The sequence below is a fragment of the Schistocerca serialis genome, chromosome 1, assembly GCF_023864345.2.
Source record: "Schistocerca serialis cubense isolate TAMUIC-IGC-003099 chromosome 1, iqSchSeri2.2, whole genome shotgun sequence".
In the NCBI taxonomy this organism is placed as follows: Eukaryota; Metazoa; Arthropoda; class Insecta; order Orthoptera; family Acrididae; genus Schistocerca; species Schistocerca serialis.
Genome location: NC_064638.1, coordinates 650,874,762 through 650,891,220, shown reverse-complemented (window position 1 = coordinate 650,891,220; position 16,459 = coordinate 650,874,762). Strand labels below are relative to the sequence as shown.

Below are 16,459 nucleotides of genomic sequence, written 5' to 3'. Positions count from 1 at the left end.
ACTTCAGATCCAACAATTCTGAGTCTTACAACTGCCCTTTATTCACGTGGAATTGCATACGGCACTGCCTCAGGCTCGCGATACTGCAACCGGTCACAACCAAATCCAGCACACTTCAACAATTGCAGGCATTTTCAAAGGAAATACTCCTTGAATGTTTTAATTTGTTGGCAGAAAGCTCACATTCCCAGCTAGTGGAGAGAGGCCATTTTGATACCTTTCCACAAGCCAAGAGAGGACTGAATTTATCGCAGTAGTTACTGGAACATCACCTTAACGAGCTGTGTAGGAAAGACCCTACAGTGAATGGTTAACCATCATCTCATCTGGATGTTAGAGACCAGGCAACTCCTTCATAGCTCTCAGTGTGTGTTCAGGAGGTTTCAGGCCACTGCCAACACCTGACCCCGCTAGAGTGAGCTATGTATCAGGCTACATAACCATCAGTATGATCTTTGGCATCAGGAAAGCGTATGACAGTACTTGGAGACACACAATTCTAGAGCAGCTCCACCAATGGGGATTTTATGGCCATAGTTCCATCTTCTTATGGTCCTTCCTTTTTTTAGTCCTGAGTTGTTGACATGGTGTCGGATCGTTTTGAGCAGGAGAATGGTGTTCCACAGGGCAGTGTGTTAAGTGTCACTCTCCTTGCCATAGCCATAAACAGTACCACATCTACGGTGAAGAGCCCCATTCAGTTCTCTCTATTTGTGAACGATTGTGCAGTTTTTTGTTCCACCTCCAGTGTTGTCACTGCACTTCATCAGTTGCAACTTACAGTGCAGAGGTTAGAGGACTGAGCTTCTAAGATGGGTTTTCAGTTTTCTGAAGAAAAACTTGTATGTGTTCATTGTAATCATTTTTGTCATATTGTTAATTTACCTGATTTGCATATGAGGGACACCATTCTCAGTTTATAGACTCAGTGAGGTTTCTAGGCCTTATTTTTGACTCCAAATTGTTGTGATTATCATACCTGAAAGAACTGAAAGCCAGAAGACAGAAGTCACGGAACATCTTGAAGTGTTGTAGCCACAGGTCTTGGGGAGTGGACAGGATGCATCTGCTCCAGTTTTATGGCACTTTTGTGTGATCATGGCTGGACTGGAGCACGGTATTTAGGTATGTGAGGCCCTCTTATCTGAAGATTACTGGAGCTATTCGCCATGAGAGGGTTAGACTAGTCACAGGTGCTTACAGGACCAGCCCTTTATCCAGTCTCTGTACTTAAGCTGGGGAATCGCCTTTCACTGTCTGGTGGCAGCTCCTCGTGGTGCATCAGGGCTCTGCATGCAGCACGTGCTGGAGTCAGTTGATGTGGAGCAAATACAGTCCAAAACCTACATTTTTAACCACCTGCCACCCTGGTTACTGGAGAGGCCCAGAGTGATTTTAGATATAGTGCAGTGCAGGACAGATTGCACTCCTGCATATGTTTTTAATAGATAGTTTTGTGACATTTTATCTGAGCATCACTACCCAGTAGTAGTATTTATGGATGGATCTGTTAGTTGCTCTGTTGTTTTCTCCTGATTGTGTCTTCAAGATCCCACTGCCTCAAGACCGTATTATCTTTGACATGCAATGATATGCAATCTTGCAGGCTCTGGAGCTGAGGAGAAATGTTTCAGTTTCTAAATTCCTTGTCTGTCCTGATTCTCTGAGTGCTCTTCACTTTCTACAACATGTGTACGAAGCAGATAAAGTAGTCAAGAATATCCAGGACAACTTCCTTGAACTACAAAACCTGGGAAAGGAAGTGTCTTCTGCTGGGTGACATGGCACATGGGTACTGCAGGAAATGAAAGGGCAGATGTAGCAGCCAAGAAGACAAGTCATAATCCTCAGTTAGTTCAGTGTACTAACCTCTTGCACACTCTCACCTAACTGCTGAAGCACAGAGTCATGCATTGATGTGAAGAAGATTGACTGGAAGTGACAGACAATAAGCGGAGTCTTGTAAAGTCTACAATGCGACCATGGCATACCTCCTTCCAGCCACACAGGTGGAATGAGGCCCTCCTTACTCATCTTTTCATAGGCCACTGCCCTATGATGCAAGGCTTCTTTGTCCAGCAAGATGACCCTCCAGTGTGAGATGCTTGTGATGTACATATCACAGTGTACCACATTTTACTACACTGCGTTTTATTTTGAGACTAAAGGGTGGCAGCTCATTTGCTGACAAACTTGCCGTCTGTTTTAACAAACGGGCTGTCCAGTACTCACCTCAGCTCAGTATAGCCAATAGATACACAAAACAGAGCAGAAAATTTATGTTCCTAGCTTTTGGAACTTTGTTTCTTCGTCAGGGAGGATAGAGGGGAAAAAGGGGGAAGAAGGGAAAGTGGATTCAATTACTCACAACCCAGGTTATGAAGCAACAGGGGAAAGGTAACCAGGGAGGGTAGCAAAGATGGAGGCATAGTTTGTTAGAATTTGTTTCACATATTTGTATGAGATTTTCCATTAATCATTTAGATTGCCCTCTATTTTAGCTGACAGTCAAAAGAATGTGCTATGATGTAAAATTTTGTGAATTGTTCAACTTGTCCCCTAAAATTTTAGGGCAATGTTTTAAATGTGTTATCAGGATGGCTGGTTCATCCATGTTCTTTGTAAGTTTCCTGTGAATATATGTGTATTTTAGTTTCCTATTGTCGTCCTTGGTTTTACTTGATGATTTTAGAACTTCTGAACACTTTAAACGCCATCTTCCTTTCTGTGAGCTAGTATGATTGTGCATGTGATCATGGGTGAGAGTGAATGCGATTTTATCTCAGATAGGCTCTTAAATCTTTTCTCACATTTCCAGTGCTTTAACCACATCTGTTTTTACTAAGTTCATAAGGGCACTGATAACTTTAACCACCCCTGCCCCCCCCCCTCCACACACACACACACACACACACACACACACACACACACACACACACACACACACACACACACACATATATATATATATATTTTTCTGAAATTCCTTCACCAAAGAATATAAAGTGAATATTCCAGAATTAGAATCAAGAACAAGAGCTTACATGACTATCTTAGACATTGATATCTTTGGTGTAGCGAATCAGCTTAAAGCACTTAATAAGAGTAAGTCTTCTGGTCCAGATTGCATACCAGTTAGCTTTCTTTCTGAGTATACTGACACAACAGCCCCAGACTTAGCAATCATATACGACCACTCACTCGACAAAAGATCCATAGCAAAAGACTGGAAAGCTGCACATGTCACACCAGTATTCAAGAAAGGAGATAGGAGTAATCTTGTGAATTTGGACCTGTATAAGTGACATCAATTTTCATTAGGATTTTGGAACATACACTGTGTTCGAACACTATGAAATACCTTGAAGGTAATGGTGTATTGATACATAGTCAGCATGGTTTCAGAAAATATATTTCGTGCGAATCATAACTAGCTCTTTATTTGGATGAAGTAATGGGTGCTATCAACAGGGGATCTAAAATTGATCCCATATTTTTAGATTTCCAGAACGTTTTTGACATTGTTCCTCGCAGGATACACCTAACCAAATTTGGTGCCTATGGAGTATTGCTTCAGTTGTGTGACTGGATTCATGATTTCCTGTCAGAAAGGTCACAGTACATAGTAATTGATGAAAAGTCACTGATTAGAACAGAAGTGTTATCGAGCGTTCCCAAGGGAGTGTTAACGATTCAGATGATACTGTCATTTAGCCTCTTGTAAAGTTGTCAGAACATCAAAATCAGTTGCAAAATGACTTGGACGTGATACCTCTATGTACAAAAAGTGGCAGTTGTCTCTCTCTGAATAAGGAAAATTTCTTTGGAAATTTGTGGTAAGTTCTTATGGGACCAAACTGCTGAGCACATTGCTCCCTAATAAGGAAAAGTGTGGAGTCATCCACATGAGTACGAAAAGAGAGCTGTTAAATTTCAGTTACACGCTAAACCATACGACTAAACACGTAGGAATTACAATTATGTACAGCTTATATTGGATCAGTGTCATAGATAATGTTGTGGCGAAGGCAAACCCAATACTCCATTTATAGGCAGAATACTTAGAAGATGCAACAAGTTTTCTAAAGAGACTGCCTACACTACACCTGTCCCTCCTCTGCTAGAGTACTGCTTTGTGGTATGAGGTCCTTATCAGATAGGATTGATGGAGAACATCAAAAAAGTCCAGAGGACACTAGTTCGTTTTGTGCTATTGTGAAATAGGGGAGAGAGTGTCACGGATATGATGAGCGAGTTGGAGTGGGATTTATTAAAAATAAATAAATAAATAAATAAATAAATGGCATTCTTCGTTGTAGAGAGATCTTTTCATGAAATTTCAGTTACCAGATTTCTTCTGTGAATGTGACTGAATGTGAAAATGTTTAACTGTCACCACCCTACATAGAGAGAAATGATTATCATAATAAAATAAGAAAAATCAGAGCTTGTGCAGAAAGATTTAAGTGTTCATTTTTCCCACATGCTGTTAAGATGCGTGGTACGGTAGAAAAATAGTTTGAAGGTGGTTTGAAGAACACTCTACCAGACACTTAAGTGTGAATTGCAAAACAGTGATGTAGATGTAGATGGTCATTGTTTTTCTTGTTGATCTGTAGCTAAGTTTCCACATAATTCTGCTTAAAAAATTTAATTTGAAATATTTTACTTCTTTGTGAGTTATTGAACATTTGTCTGCTGTACAGGTCTGTGTGTTTGACTTGATTAATTTGTGAAGAGATGGGAGATCTCGGCAGATGCCCCAGGATACGACAATAACTTAATCGGTGGGAGGAAGGTGCAGGTTGAGTTTATGGAATGCCATTTGTTGCTTTACAATAGTGGGTGACCTTTATTTGACAAGATATACTGAAAACTTCAAAGAATAGGAAGTTTAAGGCAAGTTATCAAAAGTTACACAAGGTGGTTTATATACCTCTTTTAGGAGTTGTAGTTTTTTTTTTTTTTTAATAGAACAAGTAATGCCTCTTTATAATAACAAGTCCAACATTCATAAAAATACAACTCAAGAGCTCTTTGTGCACTCATAAAATTTCGACCAGGCAGATTATGGAAGGAGCACTACCATAACAATTTCAGAACCACTCAGTAGGTAGTGAACTTCAAACAAGAAAGGTGACCCTTATTTAAAAAAAAATTACAAGTTGAGGATTACAATTAAAAATAACTTGAAGACGCTAGCAATTTAGAAACAGAAGTGGAGGAACTCTTTGACATTAGGAACCTTTCAAACAGGAAGGTAACAATATTCAAAATTTTACAAGTTCAGCGTTTGACAATTGAAGTCATTTGGACATTACCGCTTTCTCAAACAGGAACAGTTACAAAATTTTTAAGATACAAAATTTCAGCGTTTTATGAATCTGGAGAGTCTCTTTGCCATAAGCAGTTTTGCAAACAGGAAAGGCAACAATATTTTAAAATTTACAGGTTCAGGGCTACAATAAAAAGATCTGGAGTGCCCTTTGGTCATGAGCAATTTTGGAACAGAAAGGTAACAAAGATTTGAAAATTTACAGATTCAGCAATTTACAATTAAAGGATTGAAAGATCTTTAAATCAAGGCTGGTGGAGCCAAGGCTTGGCTGGGATGACTTAGGGCAGCAGACAGTTTGATTTAAACTTAAGTCCAAATGCCATAAAGATTAAGCACTTAACTTATAGAAAGGTGACGTAGCAAGTACCTACTGCAAAATAGGAGGCAGAACACACACTGCACAAAAGCACACGGCTGACGTGGACTAGCCACACCTGATGAATCGGCGGGTAGTGGATAACAAGCTGGGGCCAACGGTTGCAACACTACAAACAGCCTGGGAAGCAGAGGGCAAACAAACAGGCATATAATTCATCCAGGACTGAGCATAAAAAGTATGAAAATTCTCAAGACCGAACACAAAAATACCAAATGCAAACCCTATCCCGGACACTAACCAAAATCTAAGTGTTACAGTGACTGCACAACTAGAACAAAGGTGATTAACCAGTTAATCATTTAACAGTAATGACCAAACATAACAATTTGATTTAGTAGCCAACTGTTCACAAGACCTGTGAACTTAAGAAGTAGCAAGAAATGCTTGAGCACTAATACCTAAGCACGAGATCACAGTAGTAATAAAATATACAACAATAAACAATAAATTCCTTCTTTTAAGAAAAGTGCTGGCTCTCAACAAGACCTTCCAACATGAGTACAGAAAACAAGCCAACATTCATCGGGCCACTGGCTTTTGCTCACCATGACCATGCCCAATGTTACAATTCATACATAAGTCGGGCATTGCCAGCTTAAGGGTCAGGGTCAATATACAATGTCAGTGGTCAGTAGTATATGTGATGCCCTAGAACATATTACAACAAGATTTCACACCCAAGCAATACTCACAAGGATCACTAAACAAATGGTACGGAGTGACGAAGAAAAGTGGGCAAACTAGCCTAATGGGAGCAAGTTCAACACCGGAGCACATGTGCCGAAATCCATAAATGGAAGTGCCTTACCCAAAAATAAGGTAGGGCTACCAGAGAAAATCAGCATCATCAAGACGCCCCACATCAACAGATGGTCACTCCCAAATCCAGTCGGGCACAACAGCATGGAGCTCAACAATCCACTCGAACATGGCCCTGTACAAATAGCCACTCACTTGGACAAGCAACTGCTGATCAGGTCCCATGATTGCATGCTCACTGTTCATAACAGACTTCTCTGTCTCATTGCCCCGCCCCCACCCATCAACAACCGGCCTCCGACTCCTTGTAAACAGAGAGCCAACTACAAGAAGACTGAAACGCCACCCAGTGGTGTAATAGGAAAACGGACTATGCCAGTAAGCAAGTAACAGCTCAGAAAATGAGCCGATACAGCTCAAGATGATTTAAAGTAACCAGTTGACCTTGAATGTCTTTAAATAAGCTGTTGCTTATTATTGTAGAAGTTGTTTAATAGTTGATTACCACTTAAATTGTACAGGAAATGTCTGAAATTTCAATAAATGTAGATGATTTAATGATTAGAAGATAAAGAAAGTGCTGGCCTCCAGTATGTTCATTGAACAAATCTTGCCATATTTTGATATAATACAAGATGGGTGAAGCAAATAGAACATAAAAAGCAGACTAGCACAGGCAAACAGGGCATTATTGGCCAAAAGGAGTGTACTAGTATCAAGAATAGATTTTAATTTGATGAATAAATTTCTGAGACTGTACTGCATTTGGAGCACTGCCGTGTGGCAGTGATTGAGATGTGGTGCTGTAAATGGATGTTTAAAATTAAGTGGAGCGATAAGGTAAGGAATGAGGAGGTTCTCCACAGAACATTAGGAAAATGCTGACAACAAGAAGGGACTGGATGACAGGACATATGTTAAAGACATGAGGGAATAACGTCCATGCTACAAGAGGGAGCTGCAGAGAGTAAAAACTGTAGAGGCCGAAATGGATTGGATTACATCCAACAAATAATTGAGTATGTATAGTGCAAGTGCCACTCTAAAATGAAGAGATTGATGTGAGAGAGGAATTTGTAGCAGGTTGCATTATACCAGCCAGAACACATGCCTAAGAAAGTTGTATTTGACATATTCTCCTATTACAGCTCCACAGAGTCAGTTACTCCTTTCTGGTTTTATTTCTTTGTTGTCGTGAAATGTGGCACCATGGGTCTGTAATAAACCCTGAGGTGACGCAGTGCAGTAAAAAAAATTAACCAAAGTGTGTGAGCAAGAAATATTTTGTGGAATGCAGAAGGATTTACCTGGAATTTAGTAACATTTCTGTATTGTTGAGTGTTTCTGAGATCTGTGTATGAGTCACATGCATGTGAGTGATTTCTTTTCCTAACTTTTGTTTATTCCTTTTAAATCTTGTACTTAATGGGTATTTAGGCTTTGTCTCCCTTATTTTTGAAGCACCGCTTTGTAGCACAGGTTTGTCAGTCACTCTTCTCCTCCTCTTGTCTTGCTACATGTGATCCCACTCCTGTCTACTCCTGAAGGTAATAGAGAAAAGTATACTTAAGGTATTTCAAAAATAATTTCTCTTGTCATGGACTCGTTGTCACTGAGTCTCATGTTAGTATTTAACAGATATATTTCCTTGCCATACTGTGCTGAGGTATCCATTGATATACTTGGAATTGGCACAGATCCTAATTCTTTAAAAAAAAAATATACGCCCGAAGATCAAAGAGCATATATAACATTTGAGGCGGAGCCATATTGCTTTTTTTGTGCCAGTCATCTTAAGATTTAGACTTCTGTCTTGCATGTCAATCTGTTGTGAACAAGGAAACAGTTCATGTCAACACTTAAATCATAGTTTCCACTTACCAGTATGTATTTGAAGAAAGCATATTTAGGAACCACCAAGTGCCACTGATGAGTATTCAATGCCAAATTCAATTACATGGTCATAATCCAATAACAAAAAATTATTTAGAACAGCCTGTATCATTCTTACTGTGCTGTGTACAAATGAAATTAAAGTAACCAATCTTCATCACTGAAACTGCTGCTGTCAATAGTAAAATGCATTAATAGAATTAAATGATTAGTATTCAGGTATTGTTGTCCTGGGTGAAGTGCACTCTGTGTACTAAGCAGTGTGGTACAGTACTACGCGATGCAGTGCTCTCCATGCAAGAGGATGAACTAATGATTAGACAAAACTGTTCTATGTATGTATCCTCCGAGTCTTTCATGGTGGCATGTTTCAATAAAATCTTCTCAGTTTACAAGCTGTGTCACATCGAATGAAACACACAAGCTTTCAATAACTGTCTCCACCATTATCATCAGGAGTTAAAATCATTGGCTGTTGGGGCTGGCAAGCTGTTCTGGTTACACAGATACAAAAGCAGTGTCTGGAACCTATCGGGGAGGGCCGAAGGGACAGCTGCCAAACTTGCCTTCTGTATGTGCATCACTTTGGCTCTCGGGAAATTTCAAGATGCTGCTTTTTCATCTATAAAATCATAACATCATACCATCCCTGACTATGAGTGATTCAATCCCTGATGGTGATGGGGGAGACAGCTGTCAAAAGCTTGAGCTTGTGTTCGAAGTGACGCAACTTGTAAACTGAGAAGAGTTTATTGAAGTTCTATGTATATCTCTAAAATGATTATGTATTTGTGTAAAACATTTTATTGCTTGTGCTTTTGTCTGCGTTCAAAGTGGTAAGAAGTCATTTTGGTAAAATAAAATGTATGTTGGACCATACCTGTTCCTTTTCTTTCCTTACTGAAGTGAAATTTTGTGTACAGGTACTACCGCTCTGATTGCTTTGTTGGAAGGCAATCAGTTGGTAGTAGCAAATGTTGGAGATTCAAGGGGAGTGATGTGTGACAGCCGCGGCAATGCTATACCACTGTCTTTTGATCACAAACCACAGCAGGTACGTATGTGTATTTATACTGAAAAGCATTACTAATTTGATAATGTAATATACAGAAAAAAATTGTCTTCGTAATAGTATGAGGTTAAGTCAGTAAATATCTGCAATTTCATTCTAATCGTCTTCAAATTGGCAGCATGACTTAGTGCTCTCACCAGCTGCTAGGTGGCACCATTCTGTTTCCTTGTGGCAGTTTCCAACATTGTCACTCCAGTTCATTTTGTGCTATTGTGAAGTAAACATTGCTGTGCTATTCTCCTTTTGCATCGATGAAGAACAGCATTATCTGATCAGTTTTGCGGTCTGAAAGTGTACCAGGAACTGGAATTGATATAAGACTCTCAACACAATAAAAGAACAATATTTTACTATGTTGTAGTGTTTCCCAGTGGATTGAACAATTGGTAAGTGACTGAACAAATGTGAAGAACAAGGAAAGAGCAGGATGGCCAACATTGAGCAAGTGTGGAGCCTACTTTTGAATAACCAACAAGTGTCTGCTGATGAAGCTGTAGACCAAATACACATTAGTCATGGTTGTGCAAACATCATTCATAAAAGGCTCAACTGTCATAATGTCTGTGCAAAATGGGTAAAATGAACAACTCGATAAAGAGAACAAGCACAGTCTTGTGAGAACCTGTTGGCAGCTACTTGAATAGCCATGTTAAAGAAGTTGAAATGTTTTATGAATCAATCATTGCTGGAGATGAAAAATGGGTTCAACTCTTTGAACCAGAGAGCAAATGCCAAAAAATGGAATGGAAACACTTAAATCTGCAGCTGAAAAGAAATTAAAGAATCAACCATCTGCAGGAAATTGATGCTAACTGTTTTTTGGAATACACAGGGGGCAGTTCTGGAGAGTTAGTGTGATGTGCTTGGTAACTGAGATCAGTTATCAGATGTTTTGCATTTGTTCGGTTCACTTAAAGGTGGTTGAAGAGCCCATTGATTCACCTCTGAGGGAACAGTGAAGGAAGCAGTGCATGTGTCGTTTGGTGCTCAGCAGAACATCTTTTTTTCTGAGCGTGTTGGAAACAATGGACCAAGTGCATTGAAAAGCCACATTCAAAGCAGGGATACGACTTCCTCAAATCCTGCCCTGAAATGAGATCCATCCTTCATGAAATCCTCCCCACTCCACCAAGAGTGTCTTTCTGCCGTCCACCTAACCTTCGTAACCTCTTAGTTCATCCCTATGAAATCCCCAAACCACCTTCCCTACTCTCTGGCTCCTACCCTTGTAACCGCCCCCGGTGTAAAACCTGTCCCATGCACCCTCCCACCACCACCTACTCCAGTCCTGTAACCCGGAAGGTGTACACGATCAAAGGCAGAGCCACGTGTGAAAGCATCCACGTGATTTACCAACTGACCTGCCTACACTGTGATGCATTCTATGTGGGAATGGCCAGCAACAAACTGTCCATTCGCATGAATGGACACAGGCAGACAGTGTTTGTTAGTAATGAGGATCACCCTGTGGCTAAACATGCCTTGGTGCACGGCCAGCACATCTTGGCACAGTGTTACACCATCCGGGTTATCTGGATACTTTCCACTAACACCAACCTGTCAGAACTCCGGAGATGGGAACTTGCCCTTCAGTATATCCTCTCTTCTCGTAATCTGCCAGGCCTCAACCTCTGCTAATTTCAAGTTGCCGCCGCTCATACCTCACCTGTCTTTCAACAACATCTTTGCCTCTTTACTTCCGCTTCGACTGACATCTCTGCCCAAACTCTTTGCCTTTACACATGTCTGCTTGTGTCTGTGGATGTGTGGATGGATGTGTGTGTGTGTGTATACCCGTCCTTTTTACCCCCTAAGGTAAGTCTTTCCACTCCCGGGATTGGGATGACTCCTTACCATCTCCCTTAAAACCCACATCCTTTCGTCTTTCCCTCGCCTTCCCTTTTTCCTGATGAAGCAACCATTGGTTGCGAAAGCTAGAATTTTGTGTGTATGTTTGTGTGTCTATCGACCTGCCAGCACTTTTGTTTGGTAAGTCTCATCATCTTTGTTTTTAGATATATTTTTCCCACATGGAATGTTTCCCTCTATTATATATAAAACTAAGATGATGTGACTTACCAAACGAAAGTGCTGGCAGGTCGATAGACACACAAACATACACACAAAATTCAAGCTTTCGCAACAAACGGCTGCTTCATCAGGAAAGAGGGAAGGAGAGGCGGGATAAAATTGTATGGTAGATTCGGTAAAGAGGAGAAGGTGAATACAAAGTGAAACTACTTGCAAAACAGAAAGAGAAAATAAGATGACAGGAAAGATTTCGAAATGCAACAGTGACAATAACAAACGTAATTGTTGGGTTCAACGACCTGCCAGCACTTTCGTTTGGTAAGTCACATCATCTTTGTTTTTAGATATATTTTTCCCACGTGGAATGTTTCCCTGTTGTTCTGACATCATAATAAACAAGAAAAATGTTGTACAGATTTTTTTGACTTACCCTCACATATTGGAGTAGTGTGACATTCTGATGTTCTTTGGATAGTTAAGCTCTAGGACTATAGTATCAGTTATAAAATTATCATTTATGAATGGAATCTTCTATTTACAATATTGTTATGTCATTGCTCCTATGGGTATTCTCTTGGACACTTTCTTTAACACTCTGTGACCCAACAGTGTTGTTGTGAAACTGTTATTGTATGGTATTCTCAGAACTGAGTTGCGTCACAATATCAGTTACAGGTTTTACACCCTCTAGTGTGCAAATAATCAACTGTGTAGGCATAGTAGGCATAGTAGTACACCTTTAATTTCATTTCTAAATGTGTGGCATTTTGTGGCACATGCATTTTGATGCATTATTTGAACTTATTGTGGCTGTTGCCTTGGTGGAACTATGAACTTACTTAGTAAAATATCACTTTCATTTATAGCTCTATTGCACACACAAAATATTATTCATTTTTAAACTCTGTATATTTGGTGTTGTTATTTGTTGTTCACTATGATGCTTGATAATTTCACTGTTGTGTGTAACTTGGCACTCCGCGTGTAATTGCCTACTGTTCTGAGTGCATTCACGTGCTACAGACTGCATCATCTTCTGCACTAGGTAGTTACTTTCCCTGGTTCTTATGTAGTTATTCTGACCAAGAACTGGATAACTTTTAAAAAAGCACATTTCAATTCTTTAGTGACATATTTCAAAAAAAGTATCGTCATACTGTCCAACGTCACTTTGTTTACAGAACTAAGGCAATTCTTATTGTTTTTTTTTTATTCTTGTTGCATCTGGCATGTTTTTTACTGCGTGATTTTGTTTTAGTGAAAATTCAGCAGCTCTTGGAAAGTGCGTTTCTGAAAGTCACATGCGATTTTTCTCATCTGATTTGAGACGTGTTAATGCCATTCTTTCTTGGTAATATTTCTCTTATGTATCTTGTAAAGGACTTGAAAATTTAGAACACATGTATCAAGGTATGGATAACAGAGTTTTCTTGTATCATTTTGTAATTTGGGAGCACATTCCATTGAATTAAATATGCTAGTCCAATTCCCCAGTTGAAATAATTTTGGCTGTATCGCACATGTCCAAAATTTATATTTCTTTTGTCATTCCATTCAATATTCACCATAGTGTTTGTTGAGCTAAACTCCATTTCTCCCATTTGTAGGTTGCCTTCAAGTTTTGACTTGGCTTTCCTGATCATGTGAACTGTACCAAATGCTTTTGATACTCTTTCCTGCAAGGACTGGAGGGATTAGGGCTTGCATATGACTGTCCTCTTCACAAATATGCTTCCAAAATTTGTCACAGTATTTCCTGTCTTTCCCAAATAGTCATTACTGGTATCTGTGTCACAGTTTGCACCAGTGTAGGCTATCTTGTATAAACCAGTGCAGGCTATCTTGCATAAACACTTCTTTCAGATAGCTTGTGTTGTTTGAACACCAAGTGTTATTTGAACAACAAGGAACTTCGGCCAGTACAGACTTTTTGGAATGGCATGAGAACCATACAGAACATCCTTCTTGGACACCAAACAAGTGACCTTATTTTGTATAAGTTTTAATCTTTAACTGGAATATTGTTATTGTAAAAATGTAGCACCCAAAGCAACAATAAGTAATCATCATGGGACATTGTTTGACAAATAATGTCATTTCAAAGAAGAGAATCCTTTTACCAGTATTCAGAATAGCTCACTTTATTAGTTCTTCTCATAAAGAGAGTTACAATTGCAAAACAATATATTGGTGCTGTGTGTACATCTTTATTAGGAAACCAAAGTCATTTAAATGCCTGGAAAGATTAATAATCTGAATAGTGTTGTTGCAAGCCTATTACACTTGTCTGTGATGAGTAATACTAATAAATTTGTTAAAAAAGGCTGAACAGCTTCTGTTACACAGGTGTTTCTTGTAAATCGGAAGGTTCACAACTGAATTTTCTATTTGAAAATCGCCGACCTCAAGACTCGGCTTCCTTCTGCACCATGTGTATGGGAGGAACAAGAAAAATTATTTTCTCTCCCTTAAGATGAGATGTTGAAAGGCAACAATCATCAAGAGGCACAAAGTCCTTGGTTGCTGACACACACAGTATCAAGTATTTAAATCATCTGATGTACTTTCAAAATAGTTCAATACCTGCCACTAGGCCAACAAAGTGCCACTTGAAAAGCAGTACCTGCTGCCTTTGGCGGATATAAAGGAACCCCTAGTATCCCATAAACCATTTGGAGCCCTACAAGCCACATTGTGTAACCGTGACACAATAATTTACTAAATATTTGAAACATATATATTAATGTTGTCTTCTTTGTTTTGTGGCCTATTTTTCCACAGTTGCAGTCGTACATCTTATATAGGTTAAGGGGGGAAACAACATTATGAGGCTGTTTGACACTGATTTTTGTGATTTTTTTTTCCTGGGAAGAATTAATTAGAATTTAATCAAATTTTGACATAATTTCTTTCATATTTCTAACAGTTTCTGTGAATTTTTTGGAATAATTTCAGCCAAAAATTACAAATTTACACTGTGACGTCCACTGAAGGTTGTGAGCATAGTTCTCAAATTGTGTGCCATGTAGCCATTCCAATTTTCATCTAAAACCAAAAAGGTTTTGATTTTACAATAATAACTTACTTTCTAAGAATGTGAACCTCAATGCAGGTGAAAATAATTGAAAATGAAACATTTTGCAAGCTTTGGAACAATTTACTTTGATTTTCACGATTTTTTTCTCTAATTATGCATAGAAAAATACCCTTAAAATCATTATATCATCCCAGAAGTTGGTTCATATAATTCGTAATTTTATAAAGAATCGCACTATCAATTTTTGTAATGATCAGTTATATAGTTTTTGAATTAGATTGCACACAAACGTGAAAAAAGTCATTTGGAGATAATTGCGTTTCAAAAATAAATTATCGGAAACTAGAAATTCAACAAAGTTAACAATAATGTAAAATGCTTACTGATTAATCTGCGATTCCAGCACCATATAGTAATCCTTCTTTTTGCAACAGCGCTTTCCAAGCTTTCTGACCTTCCTTTGATTCCAATGAACTACATTGATTCTGCTGGCTCACACGCTGGTTAGTCATTTGTTCGGCATAATCAAAGCTTTGCGTGTCTACTACAATTCCTACCTCATTCATGACCATCAGAAGGGATGAATTTCCTTCATTGAATAAGCCCGCTGCTAAATATGATGCCAATTCAACGACTTTTAGTCCGTAGTGCAAGTGTTTAGGAGCTAATTGCCAAATAGTGGAATTAAAATTTTCATTCGAATTTTGTGTGTGATCACCTAAACATCTCTCCAGTAATTCATCCCTTGATAAATCTTCATATATTGGAAAAATTTCCTTCTGTGTGTCGGGGTGCAATGGAGTAGGATGCTGTTCATTTCTGCCACTCGCACCAGCGTCTTCTACCACTGGGCAGTACTCGTATCGAGGATTTTCATCCATGTAAATCGTACAATAGTATGTAGTTATAGCTTGTACCCAATGTTCACTCGGTTCTGTGCTCATAAAATGTAAACAAACACGAATTTTGCTTTGAAATTTTGACAATGTATTCTTGGATAGTGAAACTAAAGTTACATATAATTTTAAAAAATCAGATTTTTTTTTAACCTCCTAATGTGGTTTGCCCCCTTAAGTACCATCTTGTGCGACTAACGAAAGTCTTATAACAAATTAGTTTTGCTTTGTTTTACATATGGCTTTTATTTTATTTTTTTACAGTTTTGTTTTCTAGGATCGTGAATAGTTCTCAACTTTAACTTACTACTCTAAACAATATTGATATATTATTAATTTAGTGCAGACTTCAATGCAAGATGCTTACAACAGTTTCTGCAATGAAACTTTGTCTCGAAACTTGACAGAAAATCCAAAGAGATTCCGGTCGTATGTCAGTGGCAAAAACGATCAATGCCTTCTCTGCACAATAGCGATGGAAATACTATCGAAGACAGTGCTGCCAAAGCAGAGTTACTAAACACAGCTTTCCGAAATGCCTTCACAAAAGAAGACGAAGTAAATATTTCAGAATTCGAATTGAGAACAGCTGCCAACATGAGTAACATAGAAGTAAATATCCTTGGAGTAGTGAAGTAACTTGAATCATGTAATAAAAGGAAGTCTTCATTCCAGACTGTATACCAATTAGGTTCCTTTCGGAGTATGCTGTTGCATTAGCTCCAGACTTAACAATCATATACAACTGTGTGCTTGATGAAAGATACGTACCTAAAGACTGGAAAGTTGCACAGGTCACACCAATATTCAAGAAAGGTAGCAGGAGTAATCCACTAAATTACAGGAGCGTATCGTTAACATCGATATGCAGCAGGATTATGGAGCATATATTGTGTTCAAACATTATGAATTCCCTTGAAGAAAAGTCTATTGACACACAGTCAACATGAGTTTAGAAAACGTCGTTCACATGAAATGTTGGATGCTATTGACAAGGGATTTCAGATAGATTCTGTATTTCTGGATGGCTTTTGACACTGTACCACATAAGCGG

The 16,459-nt window shown here is 38.8% G+C and overlaps 1 protein-coding gene across 1 annotated transcript in view; it reads left to right on the top strand.

Moving 5' to 3' along the window:
- The window catches only part of LOC126479091 (protein phosphatase 1L), an 87,968-nt gene that overhangs the window by 48,174 nt on the left and 23,335 nt on the right, over positions 1 to 16,459 (top strand). Inside the window, exon 3 of the mRNA XM_050103754.1 lies at positions 9,293 to 9,423. Coding sequence (XP_049959711.1) covers positions 9,293 to 9,423 — 131 coding nt within the window. The remainder of the gene's footprint in view (positions 1 to 9,292; positions 9,424 to 16,459) is intronic.